Here is a 27,587-nt window from a genome sequence, read left to right as displayed (position 1 = left end):
GTCCTGCTGGAAAATGAAATCAGCATCTCCATAAATCTTGTCAGCAGAGGGAAGCATAAAGTCCTCAAAAAATTTCCTGGTAGATGGCTGTGCTAACTTTGGACTTGATAAAACACAGTGGACCAACACCAGCAGATAACATGGCTCCCCAAATCATTACTGACTTTGGAAACTTCACACTGAGCCTCAAGCAACTTGGATTCTGTGCCTCTCCACTCTTCCTGCAAACTCTGGGACCTTGTTTTCCAAGTGAAATGCAAAATTTACTTTCATCTGAAAAGAGGACTTTGGACCACTGAGCAACAGTCCAGTCCGTTTTCTCATAGCCCCCAGGTAAGACGCTTCTGATGTTGTCTCTGGTTCTGGAGCAGCTTCACACAAGGAATGCTGTGACAGTTGTAGCCCATGTCCCAGATATATCTGTGTGTGGTGGCTCTTGAAGCACTGACTCCAGGCGCAATCCACTCCTTGTGAATCCCCCAACTTCTTGAATGGGTTGTGCTTCACAATCCTCTCAAGACTGCGGTTATCCCTGTTGCTTGTACACCTTTTTCTGCTGTCACATTTTTTTCTTTCCACTCAACTTTCCATTAATATGCTTGGATACAGCACTCTGTGAACAGCCATCTTCTTTACCAATGACATTTTGTGGCTTCCCCCCTTGTGGAGGAACGGTGTCAATGACTGTCTTCTGGACAACTGTCCAGTCTGAAGTCTGATTGTGTGGCCTACTGAACCAGACTGAGACCATTGAAAGGCTCAGAACACCATTGCAGGTGTTTTGGGTTAAGTAGCCTAATATGGCTTCCTCCTTGCCACTCTATTATACTCTCCAAATTGGTGATTGACTTGTAGTTTCTCTTACCTCAGTTGTATCACATTACAAATGCTTAAGATTCGGTTTTGGCATCTTACCTGCAACTTTGACTATTTTTCTTCTTGTGAAGCAGCTGAGTTTTGGGTAATGACTTTATTATGAAGATTCTGGGTAGTTTTATGTGTCTGCTATTTCCGCATAATTTATTTCAGGATCAACACATGAGTAAACTTTTTTGTTTTGTGTGAACAGGTATATTCCCATTACTAGCAGATGCCCGCTGTAGCATACGGCGGTGGAAGAACAGGAATGGAAAATGGTGAGAAAGGAATTCAGAAGCCAAGAAGAAATAAATACTTCTTGAAAGACGCAGTGTGCATGTAGAATTTCCGGCCAAGCAGGATTACATGTGAAAGTGATAAATAAGTCAGGCTTTCCGAATTTACGTACTATGGCCATGGCATCCTGATAGTTTTGTTGCATGTATCTTAGACTTCCTGGAAATGTGGATGGTAATATGATCATTTTGCCTACACGTACATTGTTATTTTCAGCGTTTGCTTTCTGAAGTCTGATAGTCCTTTTGTTTTGTTCCATGCGCAAATCTTGTTGATGTAATCTGAGGTAGTTGAGACACGCGCCCTCTGTTTTAACATATGCATCTATGACGTACTGTTGGAATAGTTTGCCGCTGGAGTGCAAAATACTAAATGTATTCCTCATTGCTAATCTGTACGCGTAAAATTGGCATTGAGTAAGCCTTATTTGCTTGGCGGTCCTTTTATCGGAAACATGTTGTAAATCTTTGTGCCAGCCAATGTCTCCGTAACGGAATAAAAGTGGGTAAACCATAGGATCGTAATTCATATTGAGTGTGGAAATCTGTTTACAGGAGTTGCCTATGGGATAGATGCAAATGTCCCTTTCGGCAGGCGGTTTGCCATCTTCTCCGACGAAAATCGCTGCAATATCGATGTGACATGTCGGGGCATTGTATGTTCGTAAATCCTGCCTAGGGTTTTCCTTGAAAACCATTCGTACAGATGCTGTTGGATTGGACTGAGCGATTTCATGCATGTGTTTGTATGATTTAGCGAAGAGGTTGATTGTTCTGAGCATGGAATCTAGCTGGAGAAGTAAATTTTCGCTGCATGCTTTATTTTGTAAGCATACTTCAGTAGCTTGCGCTGTGTCAAAAACATACAACTGTTCATATCCTGGAGAGGTAGAAGTGTTAGCGTATAGTGGAGAGATTTGTTGATAAATTTGCCCGTGCATTTTAAAACAGTATGGTCCATGGCCAGGAGGTTGAGTTATCTGTGCACTCATGGAAGCAAACGCTAGAGAAGAGTTGTATTCTCAAATGTGTTCATGATAATTTTTAGCTTCTGATGTATGCGTTGTAAGAACCTGTTGTAAAGACACAGGTGGCTCCCGCAAAGGTGGTAAAGCTACTTTACCGTTGTGGCAGCACCTCGAGTACTTGTTGGATGTATTATGCTCAGCAGGCCAGTATAGTGCATGACATGGAAGATGATGAATAGGAATTGAAAAATGCCGTGTCGGCTGTGTGTGGGCAGGACCGGTTTTGAAGTGGAAGCAGGACGAACCAGAAGATAAATATATATGAGATAATGTTACCGATTTGCTCGTTACTGACAGTAACCACAAGGGGAGTGGGTATTTTTCAAAGCTGGATTTCTCAGTTTTGCATTATTATTAAAATTACTTAGTGACAATATCATTGCAACATACTAGTTTTAACTAGTAACTAACCATACCAAAAAAAAAAAAACAAACTTTTGGTTCTAACACAGTAGATTGTTATAGAAGGGGTAATGGTGAGTTCCCCAAAAATGTATGGCATTTTATGGTGTCGCCTGTGATTTTTAAGTATATGGGAAAAAAAAAAACTTGTGTTAATAGTTCTTTTGTGTAAAAAAGACGGAAGTCTTGATTTAAGGTAGATTGCTAATCATGCTGCTGGTAGTGACGAAGTATTACATGTTGATTAGCTAATTCAAGTAAGAAATTCACTTTATTCTATGAATGTGAGAATAAGGACCCTATAAGCCCATATGTGAATATTTCTTACAGATATTCGAGAGGTGGCAATTTCTTTTTCTTTGATTTAAGACATTCTTAATTATTGTGCATGTTGTTTGGGATCTGGAGTCTTTAGAACAAAAGTAAATATCTGGAAAGGCGTCCTTTTGTGGGAATTTAAAAGTATCAAAGGTTTTTGCTTATGTAAAATACAAAAATAAATGATAGTTTTGGGACGGAATTGTGATTATGATCGAAGAGCTGAAAACTATCACAATATATTGGCTATTTCCTCACTTTTTAGTGTCTCCAAAAAAGAAAAAGTATAAAATGAAATGGAAAGTAATACTTCTACACATGTAATTTTCTTAAGTAATAGTCTCACATGAATCAGTTCTAGTTTATTTTGTTGACCTTTTATTGACACAGCCTACACAATTAACAAACTAAAACTATTTCCAAAGATCATTGTCAGGTAAAGTGTGCTATTAAATGTGAAACTCTCCACCCCCAGACCAAAAAAGTATGATCAACTGCTGTCACATCAATCCCAGCAAGAGCAGATAATAAAACAGTTGACATTTTTAAATTAAACATAATGGAAATCATTGTTTCAGGAAAATATAATTCAGAAACCTAGGACTAGCCAACTGAAATTCAGATAGAGAAAAGAATACTGGAAATGAAATTCAGAACATTTAAGCCATATGAGTGTTGCTTTATGACACACAAATTACAAGTAAACCTGTTGTATAGGAAAATGTTCTTTGCTACTAGACACTATTCATAATATTTCATCATTACATTTTAAGTTGATGATCAAAATTAGCTTAAAATTCAAAAACATCAAAATTGTTAGCATAATTTTATAACTGGCAGTGCTGGAAAGCTGCCTAATAGCAAATGACACCAATTATAAATTCATTTAGGTTTTATTTTGTTTAGTTGAATTTAGAGTGCCTACTGTTTTTTTAATATTCTTTTTTTTTTTTAAAGTTGCAATGTCTTCAGTTCTAAAACAGTAACGCAAAGTTGGAACTTATTTTTTTGTTGTGGTATTTAAAGTACTTTTCTAGTAACTTTTTTCACTCTCCTATAATAATAATAATTATAATAATAATATTTATTTATATAGCACATTTTCATACAAAAAAGTAGCTCAAAGTGCTTTACATAATGAAGAACAGTAAATAAAAAATATATATATAACAACATAAGAAATTAAAATAAGACAATATTAGTTAACATAAAAAAAAAAAAGAGTAAGGTCCGATGGCCAGGGTGGACAGAAAAAAAAAAAACTCCAGACGGCTGGAGAAAAAAAAAAAATCTGCAGGGCTTCCAGGCCATGAGACCGCCCAGTCCCCTCTGGGCATTCTACCTAACATAAATGAAATAGTCCTCTTGTGTCTAGGGTTCTCACGGAAGGACTTGATGATGATGGACATGCAGACTTCTGGCTTTTAATTCTTCACTGTTGGAACATCATGGTGCTTTGAGTAGATGGTGGCGTGGCGAAAGCCACCACCAAAAGGACACTGGAAAAAGAAACAGAAGAGAGAATAGGGGTTAGTACAGATTTTAGAGCTACCATGGATAGTTATTATAATGAATTGGATATACAGAGTATCAGGATTAAATTACAGTGAAATTATGAGAAGGCCATGTTAAAATAATGTGTTTTCAGCAGTTTTTTTTGAAGTGCTCCACAGTATTAGCCTGGCAAATTCCTATTGGTAGGCTATTCCAGATTTTAGGTGCATCACTATCATAGAACAGGAACTGTAGATGGGAGTCTGAAACACTGGAATTATTTCTTGTCATGTGTGACTATCTCGTTGATATTTGTAACGTGTGTTTTGGCGTTACTATGGTACAATTCCTGCTTTGCAAGTTATGATATGGGAGTTAATATCCTAAAGATATGTCAGAAGCAGACAATAGCAGAAAGAGAGCTGTCTTCAGACAGTACTGCATTTAGGGGAGGCTCCCAGCATCGAGCATTTTTTTTGTCAAAAAGACACACTAATGTTCATGATGGTTTGTTTTTGTGGGTCTTTGTGTGGAAAGTGTGCAGTATATTAGGTTTTTTAGTAACACACTATGCTCCTTCACCTGTGAACTGGGGCCATGTATTTTAATTTATTATACTAGTGTTCTGCAGATTACCTGTGTTTTAAGCTTTTGCAGAAGAAACATCACAACTACGCATAGATGTGAATGGACCTTGATGTTAGGTCTACAGACACAAGTGCAAAATTGTGCAACAGTTGATTTTTGTGCTTATTATTTGTAGTGTTTCCAGTGGCTGACAAGTACACTATGCACTTTTAAGAAAAAGATGACTTAATTTCATTTTAAGGAGAAGGTTGTCAGTTTGAACACACCTTTGACGCATTATTTTCTCCAACTGAAACGTATTACCCACAGTGTTATAATGTATTTAGTTCAGACTAAACAAAGGTGAAGAATCTGAGGAGAGAACTCAAAAATATAGAAACACAGAACGCACAAGTGCAGCTGTTCCTTCTGGTTCTGTAATCTTGGGCATTTGGTCTGCGTATTGGGTGGCTCATCCATTCCTCATCTCAGGTTACTACACCAAACCATTCTTTGCTCATTTGCATTATTCTAACTGGAGTTTTCAATAAATCATCTGGACCAGAACCCTTGTGTTACTTGGTAGGCATCTCTACTCGCATGTGTAGTAATAGTTATCCTTAAGAGGAATGCTTTTTCCTCATTATATTATAAAATAAGTTTTTGTGTCTTCAGAGTTATTTTAGGGTATTATCTGCCAAACTGCCACAGTCTTTCTGAGTAACTGATAGAAATTTATTGGTTACAAATGCTGATGTAAACATAGTGATTATTTTGTGATATTTTTTAAAATTAATGGTCCTATGCTATCCGTACACCTTATTTTCGTACTCTAGTAAGACAACCTCAAATGCATCTTCTGCATGGAAAGTTCTTTGCAGTTTTATGTCCAAGATGACTGGCATCTAGAAAGATGAGCTGTTATTTTAAAAGGTGAAAACAAACGATTGTTGGACTTTTCAGGCGCATGTAAGTTATGAAAATTTAAATCATGCACTTGGTAAGTGGATTTGACTGCATTGAATAGAGAGGGAAAGTACAGTAAGCCTTCTCTTAATCTTAGTACTGTGACTTTCATGACCTTGCTTTATCAGTCTGATATGTTTGTTGTATAAGAATTTCACATTAATCTTGTATGTTGTATCCAACACAAGTGATTCACTGTGACGAGTTTCCTTTATACTGTAGCTTAACTGGTGTTGTGCTTTTACAAGCTACGTTTTCAGGTATTTCTGGAAACAGTTTTCTGTCATTTTTTTTCTGGTCTGATGTAGGATTCATCTTAATAATTGATCAGTAGGTAAACATTGCAAACTTAAAGAATCCTTTTAGTGTGTAGTAGGAACTGTACCAATAGGTTAAACTAAGAAATTCAAATTCATTTAAAGTTCTTTTTAGAAATGTTGACTACTTCACTTCTTAAAGTGTAAGAATTGCTTAACCATTTTTCAGAAATACAACTGAACTTTTTAAAATGTCTGCTGTTCACTTTTTGTTTTAAGATGTTCTGAGGACAATGGTCTCCATACTTTCTCTTCTATTCCTTTAGTAGTGATTCCAGCAGCAGCTCAAGCGATGAGTCACCGGCTCGTTCAGTGTTGTCTGCAGCAGTTCCAGCCCCACCTGTTCAACCACCTCCAGCCATTGACAAAGATGAGCCTCGAAAAAGTTTTGGCATCAAGGTGCAAAATCTTCCTGTCAGATCCACAGGTTAGTGTTTAGCAATGTGTAGTGTCAAGAGTGGGCCTTAGTCTTATATATTTAGCTTTCCCATGTTGTTTGTATCACGTTTGCAGACTACTCCTTACATAGTCTTAGTTAAAAGAGCCCTGTGGCAACTATACTGTTTTATTTATATTTAGTATACATCTCTTTGAGAAACGTGTGTGCAAACTGATATTGTAACCACTGGTGGAAAATAACTTTCTTGCAAAAAATAACATCTGAAGCAATGAATGTTGCTCAGATAATATCCTTAAACTTCATAGTACAACATGTTTTATCTTTCTGTTCTGAAGAGCATTAGGGCTGTAAACATCGAGTATACTATATACGAAGGACTTTTATTTCCAACAGGAAACATTTCTCATAGTGAAATTTTCCTAGATATCTTTTTAATAATTTCATTCAGACTTGCATCCTCAAGACAGTGATCTGTATGTCTTAATTTGATATGCTTAGCATCAAAAGTACTTCACTGCTAAAAAAAAAAAAAAAAATGCTTTTCTGGGTGCATTGCTTGTCAGCCCTGCTTAGGAAGTGCTTCTGTCAGCAAGCAGCAGACATAGTGCAGCGTTTTATTGCACTTTTAAAACAGAGCATGAAAGCATTTATAAAAGTAGCTACTTTCTCTAAATTTAGAACCTGCAGTAGTCTGCTGTTATTTCTTACGTGCTAAAATTAGTGCATCAGAGTCTTGCATGTATAGTCTTCTGAATTTTCACAGTTGTGTATTTTTGGAAAACATTCAGAAAGATTAACATACACGAAAATGATCATTAGTGCAAATATAACACAAAGCTTTTCCTCCTAATATTATTTATATCCATATGGTTTATAATATTAACATGTTAACAGTGCAGTTTAATATAGTAAATTCTCTGATTTTTCTTTTTTTTTTTTTTTTTTTTTTTAAACCATAGCCTCTTGGATGCTTGGCTAGCTTCATAATGTTGATTCTGTAATTATTTTTATATGTTAATGACCTAAACATGTACAATTTCAGTGTTTTCTGTGTGGCTGTATTAGAAAATGTGTTTAAAAACACAGTATGTAATTTTCATTTTTATTCTGACAGATACAAGCTTAAAAGACGGGCTTTTCCATGAGTTTAAAAAATATGGGAAAGTGACATCAGTACAGATCCATGGTGCCTCAGAAGAGCGATATGGCTTAGTCTTTTTTCGACAGCAAGAGGATCAAGAGAAAGCCCTCAATGCTTCCAAAGGAAAGCTCTTCTTTGGCATGCAGATTGAGGTTACTGCATGGATTGGACCTGGTGAGTGCTGTTTGTTTCCTTGAGTGGGGGTTGGGGCAGGGGGAGTCTAATGGTGTAAGGTTTGGTGTATACTGCTGGCTTCTGGCCAATATACTATTATGTACTTTTTGGACCTGTTTCTCCCACAGTAGAAGTATTTAATTTACTCTTTCTTATTATTTTGCTTTTACTGTGTAAATATTTGTGATTTAGTTTTAAAAATAGTTGAATAATACTGTACAATGTTTCAGTTTTGAAATTGATCATGTATGTTATCCAAAGTAAAACTTGAAGTGCAAGGTAGTGGACGTGCTTAATTTTTATTTCTTATCAAATGATTTCAGAGACTGAGAGTGAGAATGAATTTCGGCCGCTGGATGAGAGAATAGATGAATTTCATCCAAAAGCCACCAGAACGTTATTCATTGGCAACTTAGAAAAAACTACAAGTTATCATGATTTGCTCAACATTTTTCAGCGTTTTGGAGAGATTGTGGTGAGTATCAATGGAAAGACAAATACAATCCGGGAAATCTGCTTTCCTAAATTGATTTGAAAAGAGTTTAATATTTTGGACTTTTTGTTGTTTATATTTAATGTTCAGTAGTAAGACTAAACCTGAAATGTACAGAGGATTGTGTTTATTTCTATGAAAGAACCTACTCAGTTATAAGAACTTTTCAAAATTAAAGTATCTTTAACGAAGAACATTTTTAAAGCTTTGTGCAGTAAAGTTGTTCTGTATTTTTTTTTTTTTGTCTGTCAGGATATTGACATTAAGAAGGTAAATGGTGCTCCTCAGTATGCCTTCCTTCAGTACTGTGACATTGCCAGTGTCTGTAAAGCAATCAAGAAGATGGATGGCGAATACCTGGGAAACAACAGACTCAAGGTATCTTCTGTGTTTTTTGAATAGGTTATTATGTTGGTTTGACTCCATAGTAATTATCTCATACTAACTGTCTCAGATATTATAATTTTCGAATTGTGTAAATCCATAGATACCAGTTGAAAATTTGTTTTGTGTCTGTATGGTTTAAAATAAATAAATAAATAAAAATAAAAAGTCTTTTGTAGAATTAAATAGTATAGTAGTCCGCCCCCATGTTTTCTTTAGGACATTTTTAGTAACCATTGTTATGCCTGTTTTGTACTTTTTTATATTTAAACTGTGCTACATCAAGAACTTTTTTGAGGTATGTGCTTATACAATATACGTGTGTGTGTGTGTATGCATGTGTAAATATACATTGTAATTCTGTTAATAAATAAAAACAAAGTAATTATTAAAGGGTTAGGGACCAGCTGTGTACCTCATGTAATCAAAGGAATGAAATGAAAATGGGGGAAAAAATCCTGAGATAAAGTGGACATCTCCCGTACCTATGTGTTTTCCTTCTGGAAACAAGCTTCTCCAACATTGAGCTTCATTCATTAAACAAGCATTGTCCAAATGGGCACCAAGTTTCAGTGTCTTTAATCTTTAAATAGCACCTGAGCAGGACCTTCAGGGTTGTTGATGTCACGGCCCATCCTGGGACTCGTTCTGATGTCTGCAGTGTAAGAGAGGTGCTGGTTAGCGATCACTTTTGCCTTAGCACTGTGGTTGGTTGCCTTAACCTGATAGTTTATCTACACTCTCCCCAAGCACCCGCTTGTGACGGAATATAAAAAAAAAAAAAAAACACACACTCACTAATATATATATATGTTTGTGTGTGTGTGTGTGTGTGTGTGTGAGAATTTCTGTCTGAGCATCATGCAAAAACCTCTGCACCTATTTCTGTAAAACTTTGCAATTATTTTTATTTGTATACTCTTAATTTTGAATTTAGGCTAACAAAATTTAGCATTGTCTTTCTATAAATATCTAAAAGAACTTAAAAACAGCAACAACCTCCCTAAACATTGACATTTTTGCTGGACCTTTTCTGCTTTTAACCTCTGCATGAAGAATATACTGTCATGTGATTTTTACTTCAAAGCCATTAGAAATGATTGTGTAACAAAACACCACCAATTTTGGGTGTTTATGTTGAGAAGAATATGCAATTAGAATTTTTAAATATTTATGCATGTTTAGAATGAATGTTATTTTTAATTTTCCCTGCTCAGTAACTCTTTATCAAAAATTCTTTCTCTCCTTTATAATGAACAAAAAGGGTGCATTCAGTTTTTTTCTGTGGTAAAATATGTGAGCAAACGACAAATTTGTGACAAGATCTGTGCTTTAGCCGATGTAGCAAAAGTCTTTTGAAGAGAAGGGCAGGGGTGTTCAAAGACTTCATGGGGTTCCCTTTACGAGTGCTGCTTAGGGAAAAGGAGGGTGTTTATACTACTTGACTCTCATTAAACATTTAGATAATTATTATTAATGTTCCACAAAATTGTTCTTTTCTGCAAAATTGTTTTTTTTAATTTCACATTAAATTTTACAACAGTTTAATAAGCACAAAAGCACTAGTAGCTAAATAATAAAATAAAAATGTCTCTCTGCTGCGATGAGGTCATAAGTGTGAGATCGACTTATTTATTTTATGCATGTGTCATATACATTGTACCACATACAAGAACAGCTTGTGTGTGTGTGTGTATGTATGTATGTGTTATATATATTCTTTACATTTTTTTTTCTTCAGCTTGGCTTTGGAAAGAGCATGCCGACAACATGTGTGTGGCTGGATGGACTGGGCTCCAATATTACAGAGCAATACCTCACAAGACACTTCTGTCGTTATGGCCATGTGGTTAAAGTAGGTTCATTCTGTTTATTTTATTATGCTTTGCATCCTGAACTTTCCAACTCCCACTGAACACTCAACATGTTCCATTAATAAAGGCAAAAAAAAATGAGACACAGAGCAATAATCCCTCTCTGTGATGATGATAGTCTTGCTGTGTACTTGGAGAAATAGGTTGCAACTAATAGAATAATTTTGGGAAAATGTGAGAGAATGGCCCTGGAAAGTCTTGTTTGAATTTTTTTGTGCCTTCTGGTGTTTGGAATACTTGTTGAATGCAGTCTTGTTCTTTTTAAGGTTGTGTTCGACAGACTGAAGGGGATGGCTCTTATTCTATACAACAATATTGAATATGCACAAGCAGCAGTCAAAGAAACCAAAGGCTGGAAGATTGGTGGCAACAAAATCAAGGTATATTTCTCTAAATGTCATGGTTATTTGAATATATTAGGTGGAAATTATCTAAGGTATTTTGCTAATTATTTCATGCATTTGTTTTATGTAATTACTATTTAATGCTTCTACCATTTTATAATTTCCTGTGTAAATCATCCAAATGTGGTTCTTTAAAAGATATTATACAAACTATCAAGCAGTGGGAAACTTGTCAAGCAGAAGTACTTCTAAGGTGGTACATTGGTCATTTCATAATTAGTTGATTGTCTTTGATAGAATTTGAATTGGTTGATGCCGAGCATCTGTTTCCTATTTAGGTTGATTTTGCAAACCAAGAAAGTCAGATGGCATTCTATCGCTCAATGCAAGCTTCAGGACAGGACATCAGAGACTTTTATGAAATACTATCAGAAAGAAGGTATTATCTGTTTTTTTATGAATGAAACTCATACTTGAAATGAGCATAAACATAATAAGTGTGCTTTTTTGGATAGATTTACTTAAAAAAAATGTTGCAAGTGAGTGATTTTTGTAACATTAGTCTAACTATTATATACATGTTTTTCTACATTTTTAATATATTTAAATTTGAAACATTCTGTGTCTTTACAGAGATGAGCGGCGACAACCGTACCATGAGTATTCCGCAGAGCGTGCTTACTACGAAAATGTTAGAACACCTGGCACTTATGCTGAGGACCCTCGAAGAGAGTATCCTGCTCGCAGCAGAGAGTTCTATGCAGACTGGGATCCCTACCAAGGAGATTACTATGACCCTCGATACTATGATGACCCAAGGGAATACAGAGACTACCGAGACCCTTATGAGCAAGACATACGCAAATACAGTTATCTGCAGCGTGAGCGAGAAAGAGAACGTGAGCGGTTTGAAACAGACAGAGAAAGAGACCACAGTCATAGGACTATTGAACGCAGCCAGAGCCCCAGTCATCCTAGACGGACTTCCAGTCCTGCTGCTTCCCCTTCCCCATCGGAAAGATTGCCAAGTGATTCAGAACGCCGCATTTATAGTCGCTCTTCTGAGCGCAGCGGTAGCTGCAGTTCACTGTCTCCACCACGTTATGAGAAACCAGACAAGTCAAGAACAGACCGCTATGTTAAGAATGATAAATCTGAAAAGGATAGGCCCTTTGAAACTGAAAGAGGGGAAAAAGAGAAGCGTGCTGCCAGGAAAGATAAAGGTGAAAAAGAAAAAGTGGAGAAAATAAAGTTCCGGAAAGTAAAAGCTCCATCTCCCAGTATTGCTTCTTCTGAAACTGAACCAGAACCAGATAGAGAACCTAGTCCAGATGCTGCTTTACGAGGAAAAGTCAAGCCATTGCCTAGAGACAAAGATGGTTCCAGTAAGAGTCGCCTGGATCTGCTTCCTTGTGTAGTATTGAATCGTGTACGAGAAAAAGAGGTGAAAGTCCTAGAACCGCTTACATTGGAGAAACAAAGGTTGAAAGTGGACAATGATAATGTAAAATCTCCTCCACCACCTCCTCCCCCTCCTCCTCCTCCTCCTCCTCCAGATCCAAAGGCTCCCTTAATGCGAGTGGAACAAAACAAAGCAGAGTTACCAAAATCGGAACCTTTTCGGACAAAAGTAACAAAGGATAAGGTTCTGGCCAGTCATGTTGAAGTTGTAGAAAAAGAAGCTAAAATGAAGCCCAAGAAGCACCTTAAAGCCGAACCTGTCACAGAGGGGACGAACTCAATGGATATAGATAGACTTGAGGCACGAAAAAGACGATTTGCAGATTCTAGCTTGAAATCGGATAGACAGCAGAAAAAGTGCTCTCAAGATGATGAAGATATTCGGTTGGGTTTGAAGAAGCTTTCTGATAGCAATGCTGTAGGAAAGGATGGAGAAGGGGAAAGAAAGAGAAAGGACCTCCACAAAAGGGAACACAGGAAAACAAAGCCTGAAAGACTAGTGACTGTTTGTAGTCCTAAAGAAGGACAAGAGACAGGAAGCATTTCTGTAGGTATTGATCTTGGTGTTAATATGGAGTTACATGCAGTGGAACACTTAGATCAGTTAGAATTTGCTTCTAGAAAAGCTGCAGTTGCAGGAGTAAAAATGCATCACAGAGGAAGTCTGTCAAGGGTATTTTCTGATGGGCCTGAAGCTGAAGATGATCTTCCAGATAAGGAAATGCAAGCTTTTCAAGAAGATTTGGGTGATCATGCTTTGGGCCTAGATAAAAATATTGAAGGGGAGGATAGACTGGGAATAGATATTGACCATTCCCAAAGTTACCGAAAACAAATGGAACAGAGTCGCAGACTTCGGCAGCAGCAGCTACAGGAGGTTGAGGCAACAAAACAAGAAAAGCTTGATAGCCCTAAGGCAGATGTGGAGGATTCTGAAAGGCGTAGTTTAGTTCATGAGGTCGGCAAACCACCTCAGGATGTAACTGATGACTCTCCACCTAGCAAACGGAAAAAGATGGAGCAATTTGATTTTGAAATAAGCTCAAAAAGAGAAGCCCGAAATTACAGGAGTTCACGACAGCTAAGTGAAGATTCTGAAAGAAATATGACCTCCCCATCACTTTTGAGACCTTTTGGCTTCCACGAAGAGGAGGATTCTGCTGACTCACCTAGGATAATCTCTTTAAAGGAGCATAAGGAGTCTCCTAAAGCAGAGGAAAAGCTTTTCTCTCATCTGGACTTAATCAAATACAATCCTTTTGAGGCTGGTAGAAGAGAACCGGCTGACCTTCATAAATTAAAAGTATTAAGCTGTGAAGAGGACCTTCAGAGATGGGAGAGTCCCATTAAACAAGATTCTCTTCCCCTTGATGTCCCATTTTCTAGTAACATTGAAAAACGAAAAGTAATCCGCAAGCGGCCTGTTCGTGAATTAGAACCTGGTGAGGTACCATCTGACTCTGATGAGGATGTAGATAGTAAATTGCATTCCCCAAAGCCTTCCACCTCCCTAGAAAGCGGTAGACTTTCTTACTTTCTGGGAGATCGTGAAGAAAGACTTTCTGATCTTAAGCTTTCAAGTTCTTTGGAAAGAAACAGATTTTATTCATTTGCACTAGATCAGACAATCACACCAGATACCAAGGCATTGTTGGAAAGAGCAAAGTCTTTGTCATCATCTCGTGAGGAGAACTGGTCCTTTTTAGACCGTGATTCTAGATTTGCTAGCTTCCGCAATAGCAAAGACAAAGAGAAAGTAGAATCTGCACCTCGACCCATTCCTCCTTGGTATATGAAAAAGAAAAAGATTCGCACCGATTCGGAAGGAAAGGTGGATGATAAGAAGGAAGAGCCAAAAGTAGAAGAGCAGGAGAAACAAGAATTATTTGCTTCACGCTTTTTGCATAGTTCAATTTTTGAGCAAGATTCCCGCCGACTACAGCATCTGGAGCGTAAAGATGATGAATCTGATTTGAGTGTTGGGAGACATTATGGTAGGCAGGCCTCAGTTGAGGGCCCTCATGGTACTGGTGATTTGTTACAGGAGCCAGTTGTGCTATTTCATAGTCGATTCATGGAGCTCACACGGATGCAACAGAAAGAGAGAGAAAAAGAACAGCCATCACGTGAAACACAGAAGGTGGATGTTGAATTAGCACACAATGAGAGGCATGAAAGTGAACAATCCAAGACGCAAGATACAGCTCCAGAGCCTGATATCAAGCCTGTCACACCTGTAAGCCCAACTCCTACTTTGCCAGCCCTGACTGAGCCTCCACATCAAGAGAAAGTAACATTGGACACTCCAGTTGTGGAGCTTCAGCCTATTGCAGTAAAAGATGAAGCAACTGAAGCAACATCTCAGAAGTGTAGTCCACATCATAATGAGCTACACATGCCTGTTCCGTGCACGGTGGATTCTTTAGAACCTTTAATTTTAGAAAAGGAATCAAAAGTTGAATCCAAGGAAGAATCAGCTGAATCAAGAACCCCAGCAGAAGAGACTGTAAGACATCCTTCATACTTGGACACAAAGCCACCTACTCCTGGTGCTTCCTTCTCACAGTCAGAGGACACTGCAGGTACGGAACCTGAGGGTCCTGTATTTTGTGATGATATATCTCCAAAACCAGAGGAAAAATCTGAGGGAGTAAAGGATGAGGTTCAGGAGCCAGAGCCAGATCTAGAAAGTGAGATACCAAAAAGGGTAGATGAAATGTCTGGAGTACAGACTCAAATTTCTGACAATGAAGCTGAGGCTGAGGCTGAGCCTGAGCCTGAGGCTGAGACTGAACCAGTGCTTCCGACTAGGAAACAACCCAAGAACAAGCGAGCTAAAACTGTACCTGCTGTTGCCCAAATAGTGTCTGTTTCAGTAGGTGCTACAGAAAAACCAGCCACACGAAAAAGTGAACGTATTGATCGAGAGAAACTAAAACGTGCATATTCACCTCGAGGCGACACTCCTAAAGCAATTACAGATTCAAAAGCAACTTCCAAATCTCCAAGCCATGCAGCAGACATTGAGAATTATGAGACCAGTACACCGCCAGTAAGAGCTAGACGGAGACGTAATGTGCGTTCTATTTATGCCACTGTTGTTGAAGACGAGCCGCCGCAACCAACAGTAAAAGATCTTACAGAGTCTCCTCGCACAACACGGAAAAGAGGGGTTGAGAAAGAATCACAAAATGACACCTTGACCACTCCTACCACTCCCCGCCGTGGTCGACCACCCAAAACTCGTAGAAGGGGAGAGGATGTCTCTCCCCTGAAGGTGGATCAGTTTAAGTCTGAACCAGAAGAGTCTGAAAGCAAAGAGGTGAGTGAGACACCAAAGCCTGAAGGTTGGAGATCGCCTCGGTCACAAAAATCTGCTGCCAGCCAAGCTTCCCCACCCATGAGTCATGGAAGGAAAGCTGGTAAAGTAGAAAACAAGCTGCCAGAAATTCACATCAAGCACATTGAGGAAGAAAGTGTCAAGAGTCCGGATCAAGAATCCACAAATAACAAATCCGAAGAAGAAATTCATGATGGGGATAACATCAAGGAAGGAGAGGCAAAACCAAAAGAAGACAAGGATAAAGAGGTAGACAATGAAACTAATGCAACAGAAAACATGGAAAAAATTGATACATCTTTGGAAAAGCGCACATCAGTTGAAAAGAATACTAAAATAAAAGGAAGACTTACGAGGAACACCAAGACTTTAACAGAAGATAAGTCTTTGAGTTTGAAAAATCTTGAAATACGTTTGAGTGTGGATGATGTGAAAGGAGTTCTGCGATCCAGTGAGGAGGAACAGGAAGCCCCAGAAGCCTCGCATAAAAAGACTAAGCCTGCCTCCTTGAAGGATGAGGGTATCATTCCAGTTTTCAAAGAGGTATCAGAGTTAAGCCCAGAAAAGGAGGCGGAGTCAGATTCAGAGCCCACTACTGACCCAGCTCCAGCTCTGCTTGCACGTCAGATGGAACTTGAGCAAGCTGTGAAGAACATTGCTAAGTTAACTGAAGAGCCTACTTTGCCCACTTACAAAGTTCCTCCACCTGAGGATTCAGAGATACAACCAATGGCAGAGGAGACAGAAGGAGATGAAGTAGTAAAACGAGCAAACCCCTCAAGTGAAACAGAACTGGCAGCTGCCATTGATTCGATAACAGCTGAAGATATTTCTGCTGATGCAGATGGCTTCTCTGCTTCAACTGGATACACTACTATTATACCTTCAGATCAGTTAGATTTACCAAGTAGTGCTGAAAATATAGAGCCAGAGTCAAACTTAACGTTTAATAATGAGATGGTGGCAGATCCTGAACTGGGAAACCTTCATCCTGAAGTGAAAAATGTGGAGCCTTCAGCAGAAGAGAGTGTGCAAGAAGGGTCTCCTCCTGCACTAGGGCCATCTGAAGCTCAGCGAAAATTAAAAGGCAGGCAAAGACCTCGAAAAAACAAAGTGCGAAAAGGCAGCACCACCAGAAAAGGGGAAGTTGCAGATGGAAACCTGTCTGAATCTGAGCCCATCTCCTCTGCAAAATACACTGAGCCTATGTCCGAGGAGACCACTGTGGCTACTCAAAAGCCCCCTGTTACAACTAACAATAGAGAGTTTATCAGGAAAACTGAAAGTGCTCCTGAATCTGCGAAAAAAATATTGTTTGATGCTGAGGTAAAACAACCCTCTTACCAGAAGAGCAAAGGTCATGGGGTGTTCAAGCATTGTGATTCAGGCGAACCTGTCATTCCCTCTCCTTCCCCTTCCCCACCTGGACTGACAGTTCCACTTCCTCAGTCAACAAAACTGCCCTCCTCTCCACAGACTGCAGCACCAGAATGGCTGAATCACTCTGAGGATCAACGGTCTCTTTCTAGCCCTCCTCCTCCTCCTCCTCCTCCTCAAGGAGGTGGTGGTCCTATGGCAGCCCCTGCACCGCCACCTCCTTTGCCTCCTGATACCAAAGCCTCTGATATAGATTCCAGTTCTAGCACATTACGTAAAATCCTTATGGAACCCAAATATGTATCAGCTGCCTCAAGCGGAGTATCGAGCACAGTGCTGACTAATGCAGTAAGTGAACCAGTCAGTGCCCCTCGGGTCATTGAAGGGGATGTGGAGACCAAAAAGTCTCCAATGACAGAAGATAAGATGCCGACTCCAGTGACCACAGAAACTCAGCCTTGTAATGACCCACAGATTAGCTCTGCAGTTACAACCAAGGCCACCTCAGTTATTAGTCGAATGTCCCTTCCTTTTGATGCAGATGATCCTCCAAGAATCACTCTTGGAAACAGGCCACCAATGACCATGCCCAAGCAGAAGTACTGGGTTAGCCTAAGTGAAAACAATCGCTACCAAATGATAACCACGGGAGCAGTAGCAGGTGAGGAAACCCAACCGATGGAGACTGCTCCAGTGAGCACTGGTTCTGGTTCTGGTTCTGGGCTCAGAGTGAATACTTCTCAAGGTGTGGTGGTGCTTAGTTATTCTGGACAAAAGACTGAGGGCCCTCAGAGAGTTACTGCCAAAATTAGTCAGATTCCACCAGCCAGTGCCGCAGACATGGAGTTTCAACCTTCTGTCTCAAAATCGCAAGTAAAGCAGGAGCCAGTAACGCCTTCCCATTTTCCTGCTCCTAAGAGCTCACAGACGTCTGCGGGATACGGATCGCCTTCTGTTGGGATACATACTGGACAGCCTTACAACACTCAACCAGTCATCTCTTCCATTAAGCAAGAAGCCTCAGGGGCATCATTAGATAAGCAGGACCAAGCTTATCATTCTGGTATTATTCCTGCTGCTGTCAAGATAATGAGACCCACTGGGGGCAACCCACAAGTTCTTGTTTATAATCAGTTAGCTATGATGCACCAGCTTTCAAGCAAGAAAGGAGCAACTGAGCCTGTTTCTCTGAAAGTAGATGCAGGGAAACCAGCTCAGCCTTCAAACCTCAGTCCTGGCCTTAGCCCTCACCATCCATCTCTCACTGGTAACCATGTAGGATCTGGTGCTAGTACCCCCACGGAACGTGTTATTCCCCTGCTCAGTGGAGTTAAACAAGAACCAAATTCACCTCGTACGTGTGGGCATTCATCTTCTTCGTACCCAAAAGTATGCCAGCCTAGCAGCAGTACTACTGCATCCTCAATGGTTTTGGGTGGTGGGATGTATGTGTCTAATGTACACCATCCAGAGCAGTCCGTAATCATGCCCCCTCATAGTGTCACACAGACTGTCACAATGGGCCATTTGTCACAGGGAGATGTCAGATTGAATACACCTCCGCTTCCTGGTATGTCCTATGGCATTCGAAAAGAGTCTATGTCTTCTCCTCGGTCAGGTATGCAGCCTCAGAGGTCCAGCACCCCACAGCCTACTGGATTAAGGGACATGGTTCTACAGCCTTTAAACCCTGATGATGATGTGATCTACCCTCAAGGTATTCGCAGATCGTCCTTGCAGCCTGATGTGATGGTAATGCAGTCCGATTACCGCATGCACCCTAGCCATATTCAGTATAGCATGGCTCCACAGGATCTTCTGTTGTCCCGTGATGTTCGCATGAGGATGCACCATCCTGTAGGAGAGCACCACCAAAGTGACAGCAGGCAAACACGGACTCCTGAATCTACTTCCAAGACTCCACCTACTAGTAAAACACCCCAGCCTGGCAAAGAAACACCTAAACCTGCTGACGTCAAAATGGCACAGTCTCCACATAATGAAAGGATAATGAGCGTCTCTTCTAGTCTGCCTCCACTATCCCAACCTGTTGTAGTGTCACATGGAGTTCAGTTAATGCACTCTTCTTCGGGCTCTTTTCATGACTATCCTTCAGTTTACCGGGACATGAGAAACTTTCAGCTGTCCCACACACAGTTCCCAGGATCCTCAACTATTGGGATGAACTTGCCACCAAGAAGCATCACGCCATCACAGGTAAGCAGAAGTTGCATACAGGTAAAATTGTTTACAGTGTTAAGAAACGTTGTTTTGAGTTTCAAATGCTGAGATGGTGGCGCAGTGGGTAGCGCTGCTGCCTCGCAGTTGGGAGACCTGGGGACCCGGGTTCACTTCCCAGGCCCTCCCTGTGTGGAGTTTGCATGTTCTCCCCGTGTCTGCGTGGGTTTCCTCCGGGCGCTCCGGTTTCCTCCCACAGTCCAAAGACATGCTGGTTAGGTGGATTGGCGATTCTAAATTGGCCCTAGTGTGTGCTTGGTGTGTGGGTGTGTTTGTGTGTGTCCTGCGGTGGGTTGGCACCCTGCCCAGGATGGGTTCCCTGCCTTGTGCCCTGTGTTGGCTGGGATTGGCTCCAGCAGACCCCCGTGACCCTGTGTTCGGATTCAGCGGGTTGGAAAATGGATGGATGGATGGATGCTGAGATGGTAAATACATGAACTTAGGGTTATTTATACTGGGGCAACTGCTTCTTTGTTTTTGATCGTTATTAAACATCTTTAAAAAAAGAATGCATCATGGTAATTTGTGTATTGAAGCAATAACTACTGATTTTAATTGGTCTAGTATATATTATTATATAATAGTAATATAGTTAGGTCCATAAATATTTGGACAGACACAACTTTTTTTCTAATTTTGGTTCTGTACATTACCACAATGAATTTTAAATGAAACAACTCAGATGCAGGTGAAGTGCAGACTTTCAGCTTTAATTCAGTGGGGTGAACAAGACGATTGTATAAAAATGTGAGGCAACTAAAGCATTTTTTAACACAATCCCTTCATTTCTGGGGCTCAAAAGTAATTGGACAATTGACTCAAAGGCTATTTCATGTACAGGTGTGGGCAAGTCCATCGTTATGTCATTATCAATTAAGCAGATAAAAGGCCTGGAGTTGATTTGAGGTGTGGTGCTCGCATGTGGAAGATTTTGCTGTGAACAGACAACATGCGGTCAAAGGAGCACTCCATGCAGGTGAAAGAAGCCCTCCTTAAGCTGCAAAAACAGAAAAAAACAATCCGAGAAATTGCTACAATATTACAAGTGGCAAAATCTACAGTTTGGTACATCCTGAGAAAGAAAGCAAGCACTGGTGAACTCAGCAACACAAAAAGACCTGGACGTCCACGGAAGACAACAGTGGTGGATGATCGCAGAATCATTTCCATGGTGAAGAGAAACCCCCTTCACAACAGCCAACCAAGTGATCAACATCGATATCCAAGGCTACCATAAAGAGAAGACTGCATGAAAGTAAAAACAGAGGGTGCACTGCAAGGTGCAAGCCACTCATAAGCCTCAAGAATAGAAAGGCTAGATTGGACTTTGCTAAAGAACATCTAAAAAAGCCAGCACAGTTCTGGAAAAACATTGTTTGGACAGATGAAACCAAGATCAACCTCTACCAGAATGATGGCAAGAAAAAAGTATGGAGAAGGCGTGGAACAGCTCATTATCCAAAGCATACCACATCATCTGTAAAACACGGTGGAGGCAGTGTGATGGCTTGGGCGTGCATGGCTGCCAGTGGCACTGGGACACTCGTGTTTATTGATGATGTGACACAGGACAGAAGCAGCCGAATGAATTCTGAGGTGTTCAGAGACATACTGTCTGCTCAAATCCAGCTAAATGCAGTCAAATTGATTGGGCGGCGTTTCATGATACAGATGGACAATGACCCAAAACATACAGCCAAAGCAACCCAGGAGTTTATTAAAGCAAAGAAGTGGAAAATTCTTGAATGGCCAAGTCAGTCACCTGATCTTAACCCAATTGAGCATGCATGTCACTTGTTGAAGACTGAACCTCAGACAGAAAGGCCCAAAACACAAATATAAACCAATCCGCCACAACATTAAAACCACCTACCTAATACTGTGTAGTTCCCCATCGTCCTGCAAAATCAGCTTTGACCCCTCAAGGTATGGGACTCCAAAAGACCTCTGAAGGTGTCCTGTGGTATCTTGCATCAAGAAATTAGCAGCCTTGGGATTAATAAAGTATCTATCTATCCCATCTATCTATCTGTCTATCTAGAGTTGCGAAGTGGGGCCTCTATGGGTCAGACTTGTTTTTATAGCACATTTCATAGCTATTCAATCACACTGAGATGTAGAATATCGAGGCCAAGTCAACACTGCCTCAACTCATTCCTGAACAAGTCTGGCAGGGTGCATTATCCTGCTGAAAGAGGCCACAGACTTCAGAGAATATTGTTGCCAGAAAGGAGTGTAAATGGTCTGCAACAACCTTTAGGCATGTGGTACATGTCAAGGAAACAGCAATATGAATGCCAGGACCCAAGGTTTCCCAGCTCAACATTGCCCAGACCATCAAACTGCCTTCGCCGGCTTGCCTTTGTCCCATCGTGCATCATTTTGCCATCTCTTCCCTAGTAAATAAAATGGCACCCATGCATCAGCCATTGACATGATCTTAAAGAAAATGTAATTCATTAGACCAGGCCACCTTCTTCCATTGCTCCATGGTTCAGTTCTGATGCTCACATGCCCGTTGTAGGTGCTTTTAGTAGTGGATGAAGTAAGTATGGGCACTCTGACTGGTCTGTAGTTATGCAGCTCAATATACAGCAAGATGTGGTGGTGCACTGTTGTGTGTTCTCACACCTTACTCATGGCCCGCATTAAATTTTTCACCAATTTGTGCTACAGTGGCTCTTCTGTTGGACCAAATGGAGTAGACTTCTCTCCTAGCATGGGCACCCACGACTTTGTAGCTGGTTCACTGGTTCTCCTTCCTTAGACTACTTTTGGTAGCCTACCAGGAACACCCCACAAAACATGCTGTTTTGGAGGTGCTCTGACCAATCATCTGCCCATCACAAGATCTGTCCCTTGTCAAGGTCACTCAAATCCTGACATTTTCTCAGTTTTTATGCTTCCAACACATCACCTTCAAGAACTCGGTGTTCTCTTGCTGCCTAATGTATCCCATCTCTTGACAAGGTGCCATTGTAATGAGATAATCAATGTTGTTCTATTCACTTCACCTGTCAGTGGTTATAATGTTGTGGCTGATCTGTGTATAAAACAATGTAGTAAAGTAGAATTGCACTCCCATTCAGTAATGTATCAAGTAAATCCTTAGAAAATAAAAACTAAACATATTTTAGATTAGTTGTAGGACTTAGCAATCAGGAAATGACAGAGATGAATCAGACTGTTTAACCATTGACTCTTATCAATTCACTTCTGTTTTGTTGTGATTGTAGTATGTAATGAGTGTGTATAATATTTGTCTTTCACTAGGGTCTTTCTGAAGGAGAGCATGGACATCCAAACCAGCCGGTAAAAAGCAAGACTCCACAAGTATCTGGGGAATCCAAAGGATCCGGTGTTCCTGATGGAGGCCACCTGAGACATGTGCCAGTAGAGACTGCCATGACTCATCTTCAAAGGGTGCAGAGTGAAGCAAGCTCTCCTTCCTATCCCTCACCTGTTGCAATCTCCCTAAAGCATGATCTACCACCAACTCCTGTCCAGAAGCAGCCATCACAGCAACAGCAGGTTTTTCTTGGATCAACATCAACAACTATGGCACCAGCGCTTCTGCATAGTCCATCCGCACCACCTCGTGCAGATGCACAGCCTCTAGGCAAACAGGAGCACTCTCACCGACCAGTTGATATGGTGCAGCTACTAACAGTAAGTTTCCTTACATTAAACAAGCCAATGACAACATAATCTGCTTATTCAGTGTCATCAGTTGATTTGGATTTAGATGTTAAAATTAATCCAATCTGGATGAGTCTACTTATTTTACTTTGGCTTAGTGCTTTGTTTTCAGCTGCTTCCCTTTATTCAGTCAAATTGTAAAAATCTTACATCTTCAATACGATTGAATATATGAGAATAACTCAACTGAAGGATCATAAACATCTCGGTATAAATATTTTTCTGGAGACTGTAGATGTATTTATTGCATGAGGAACATGTGATGTAGTTGAAATTCCAGTCAGTTCTGCATGTTTTTCTATCTCAAGGTTATTCAAAGTAACAATACTTTCTTCATGACTCTCCAGAAGTATCCCATCGTCTGGCAAGGCTTACTAGCCCTGAAGAATGACACAGCTGCTGTCCAACTGCACTTTGTTTCAGGGAACAATGTGCTAGCCCACCGTTCTCTTCCAGCACCTGAGGGGGGGCCTCCATTGCGCATTGCTCAAAGGATGAGACTGGAAGCCTCTCAGCTGGAGGGTGTGGCCCGCAGAATGATGGTAAGAAGTGATTTTTGTTTTACCTTGCTGTATTTAGTGAATCTTGTAAAGTGATTAAAAGTAGCTAGTTAGATGTAAATATACATTTGTGAAACGGGTTTTCTACACCACCGACTTAATTTCAATTTGCCTTGTCACTGTTGACACCTACCATCTTGGTGGGATTTTTTGCAAATGTTCCTAAAATAATGAAAAGAATGAAAGAAATGGCCTCACCTTGAAGAATTTCTTCACAAGGATTTTTAGTTTGCAAACTATTATTGCATTTCTGGTCCTTACACTTTCAAAGATGTTCTTGTATTCTTTCACCTTGGTCTTGTATCAGGGAAAGAGGGGGTGGGTGAATTTGTCTTTTGGCCTTGGAACCCCTGGAGATTTTGTTTTTTCTCCAACCTAACCGGATGTGTTTTTTCTGTACTCTTAGTCATCTGACCTTACCTTTTTTTGTTATTTATTCTTTTAATTTTTTTTCCTTATGTAACTTTCTCTTTGTTGCCACTTAAAGCACTTTGAGCTACATTGTTTGTATGAAAATGTGCTGTATAAGTAAATGTTGCTGCTGTTGTACTCATGGAGTTTTAGTAGGTTGATTTAGCAAGTGATTTAATGTGTTTAATTCTATTAAGTAAATTGCTTATTTTTTTGTGTTTTACCTGTTTTGCATTTATAATAACCTAACTGTATCAGATTGACTTTTTTGTTTAGTAACGGTTTATTTTTGTAATGTTTTGTAACAGTTTTATTTACATGGCTACATCCATTTTTTAAGTTTGAAGCTTGTAGTTGTTTGGCACTACTTAAAGAACAGTAAGTCATTTGTTTTAATGACTGACACGTGAAAATAATATAAGCACTGATATCAATAGAAGCTATCATTCCAGTATCTGTGGATATTTTTATTGAAAGAAATAATTGTCAGTCCTCAAAATTGAGAGACTTAATACTGACAGTTTTTTTTTTTTTTTTTTTTTTTAAATCACGATATAAACTGTGGTTGTCTGCATTCAGAAAGGAAAGTTCACACCACTGGTGACCTGAATGTAGAAATACCCAACCAGGAAAGCCAATTATGCAAAAAAACCTCATTTGCCGGCATGAATTAACCACTGGTAGCAGAAAAAAATGAGTGGTGGCGAGCAGGAGAAGCTACTTAAATTGCTCATACATATGTAAATTAGAGGATGATGAAAGCGAGGTTTCTAATTTTTTAGAATTCAGTTTGAGCAGAAATCTGCTGTTTGGCAAAAGTTTGTGGCAGCACCTAAGTAGGAATGAATCATTTATCTAGATCGGGGTCGCCAACCCTGGTCCTGGAGGACCACCATGGCTACAGGTTTTCATTCTAGCCCTTTTCTTAATGAGTGACCTGTTTTTGCTGCTAATTAACTTCTTTTGAACTAATTTTAATTGACTTGCTCTTGAAGACTCAGACCCCAGTGTTTTTTTTCCCCTAATTAGCAGCCAAACAATAATGAGGTGCAAAACAACTGGTGTCCATCATACAATATCTGAAAATAAAGAAAGGTGAAGGTCACAGGAATGTCGATCTGCTCAGGTCCCCAAAACATTTGAACAGTGCTCCTAGAAAGAGAAAATCAACAATTTTGGAAATGTCTGCTAATGCACCACGAGAGCAGCAACAAGCCACGGAATTAAAGAATGAGTTTAATTAACGACAAGAATCAGCACCTCATTAAACAGGCTGATTGGAGTGAAATTGGTTGGAGAAACCAACGGGGCACAAATGGGACATCCATTAAAAAAAAAAAGGGTTAGAATGAAAACCTGCAGTCATGGTGGTCCTCCAGGACCAGAGCTGGCAACCCCTGATCTAGATCAGTGGTTCCCAGAGTCTGTCCTGTGGACCCACTGTGGCTGCAGGTTTTTGTTCCAATCAGATTCACAGTCGGTGATAATAATCGATAACAACTGATCTCGTTTAATTAGCTGGTCTTTTTTACTCTTCTCTTATTCTGCATCAAGAAAAACACAACAGTATTGTTTTTACATTTATAAGACATTTAGAAATATTTGTTTTTTTCAAAAGCTTTAAATGCTTAACTCTTTTGTTGTTTTCCTATTATTTTTCCCTTTTCCTGTGTAGTTTGCTCCCTTCATTTAACCCTAATAGTTACAATTAACAACCAGCATAGCAGACAGCCAGAATGATGAAAGCTACAACAACTTCAGTGTCAGACCCTCTAATTAGTAAATAATCAATTAACTAACCAGAACATCGGGAAAAGCAGAATTAAAATTAGGTTGACAATACTGTTAACGACTTAAAAAAAAAAAAAAAAAAAACATTTTCACCATACATTTTAATTTTAATACATTTTAATAAACATCTACCAAATCCACCAAACTTAGTTTGTAATTTCTACATTGACTCCAAGACACACAAACTTTGAAATAATGACTCACTTAATTAGCCTAAGAGTCCAATGAAAAACGGAAGTAGGTTGGAACAAAAACCTGCAGCCACAGTGGGTCCCCAGGACTGAGTTTGGGAACCACTGATCTAGATCATTAAGTTGTCTTTAAAATGTTTAGGAAACCTTTTTGGGAGATTTGAGCTTCAAAAATATCACTACAGGTAGGAGCAAACGGAGATCTTAAAATGGCGTCCCTGTTTCTTTTTGGAATTCAGTGCTCTATTAATGTTTTTAGTGTTTTTAAATTCTCAAATATGTCACTAAAAACAGAAAAGTATATGCAAACTAATGTTTTTTCAAGCCGTGCTTCTGGGATACCTTCTGTTCTTATTTAGATTCAACCAATCACTCAGTGCAAGATGAATTCCTGCAACTAAGTCAGCATCATTTTAGTTAAACACCTAGAGTCAGTCAACCTTCTCTTTAGAACCAGCCTTTACTAATTGGTGTCTCTTGCTAGATTCCTGTTCACAGTTGTCACTTTACATTTTCTAGTTCTCTGCCTCATTTTATTCTTAAAGTTGGCACAATGGAGCAGCGCTAAGTGCTGCTTCCTCCTGAATTCCGCATGCTGGGTTGCATTGTATACCCACCCACTTGGCACATTTTTCTTATATCTGCTTCGTTTTCCTTTGGGTATCCTTGTTTTCTGAATTGCCCTCCATTTTTAAGTGAGTCTGGGGGATGCGTATGTTCCCTATAGTATGTTGATGCCTAGTGGTTTTCTAGCTGGCACCACCTGCTGCCTAGATAGACTTGACCCCCGGCATACTGAATTCAATTGAGTTGAGTTTCTATGTACTTAGAGGTAGATAAAACTAGAAAATGGTGCATCTGCCTAGTACCTGAAAGTGTAAGCCGCAGAGAGTGAACTTCGGTTATAATGAGTAAATAAAAGGAAAATATTAATTTATTATTTGTTGAAATGGATTTGGGTTTATTGAATATACTTTAAGGTAGAAATTCCACTTTAAAGTGCTGCAGGATTTTTACTGAGAAGTTCTACTTAAAAATCTTTGTATTGGGGCATGAAAATGAAAGCTTCTTTTTATGGTACCCGCATAGTCCAGTCTGATGCCCACCTCTTTCTTGTGTGCTACCTGTCCACAGGTTGAAAGTGATTACTGCCTCCTGCTGGCACTGCCTTGTGGGAGAGACCAGGAAGATGTACTCAATCAGACAGAGTCTTTGAAAGCTGCCTTCATCAGCTACCTACAGGCAAAGCAAGCTGCTGGGATTATAAATGTCCCTAATCCTGGCTCCAACCAGGTAGGTAACTTTCTTCCTTTTTGCACTGTGTTATTTGTTACTGGTAGTGTGTATGCTTTGGCAGGCTTAGTTGTCTTTTAGACACTATTAAGTTACCTTTAAGCCCTATTCTTAATGTACATCTAGATTTTTATCCGTCAATCAGACCTGCCCCCTCTATTATCCAGCTT

General features: G+C 39.7%; 1 protein-coding gene across 2 annotated transcripts in view; it reads left to right on the top strand.

Moving 5' to 3' along the window:
- Positions 1-27,587, top strand: part of spen (spen family transcriptional repressor) — a 73,457-nt gene that overhangs the window by 43,136 nt on the left and 2,734 nt on the right. The window contains exons 4-14 of one of the 2 annotated variants that reach the window (XM_051930860.1): positions 6,516-6,673; positions 7,761-7,961; positions 8,285-8,436; positions 8,707-8,832; positions 10,580-10,693; positions 10,979-11,092; positions 11,395-11,495; positions 11,690-19,451; positions 22,746-23,141; positions 23,519-23,713; positions 27,259-27,417. In XM_051930860.1, the coding sequence (XP_051786820.1) occupies positions 6,516-6,673; positions 7,761-7,961; positions 8,285-8,436; positions 8,707-8,832; positions 10,580-10,693; positions 10,979-11,092; positions 11,395-11,495; positions 11,690-19,451; positions 22,746-23,141; positions 23,519-23,713; positions 27,259-27,417 (9,478 nt within the window). Of the gene's footprint in view, positions 1-6,512; positions 6,674-7,760; positions 7,962-8,284; positions 8,437-8,706; positions 8,833-10,579; positions 10,694-10,978; positions 11,093-11,394; positions 11,496-11,689; positions 19,452-22,745; positions 23,142-23,518; positions 23,714-27,258; positions 27,418-27,587 lie in introns of both variants that reach the window. The other variant, XM_028807922.2, reaches the window with a different exon arrangement.

This window comes from Erpetoichthys calabaricus, chromosome 8, assembly GCF_900747795.2.
Source record: "Erpetoichthys calabaricus chromosome 8, fErpCal1.3, whole genome shotgun sequence".
NCBI lineage: Eukaryota > Metazoa > Chordata > Cladistia > Polypteriformes > Polypteridae > Erpetoichthys > Erpetoichthys calabaricus.
Note: the sequence above shows the minus strand (reverse complement) of the source record. Positions and strands in the feature narration are given on the sequence as shown.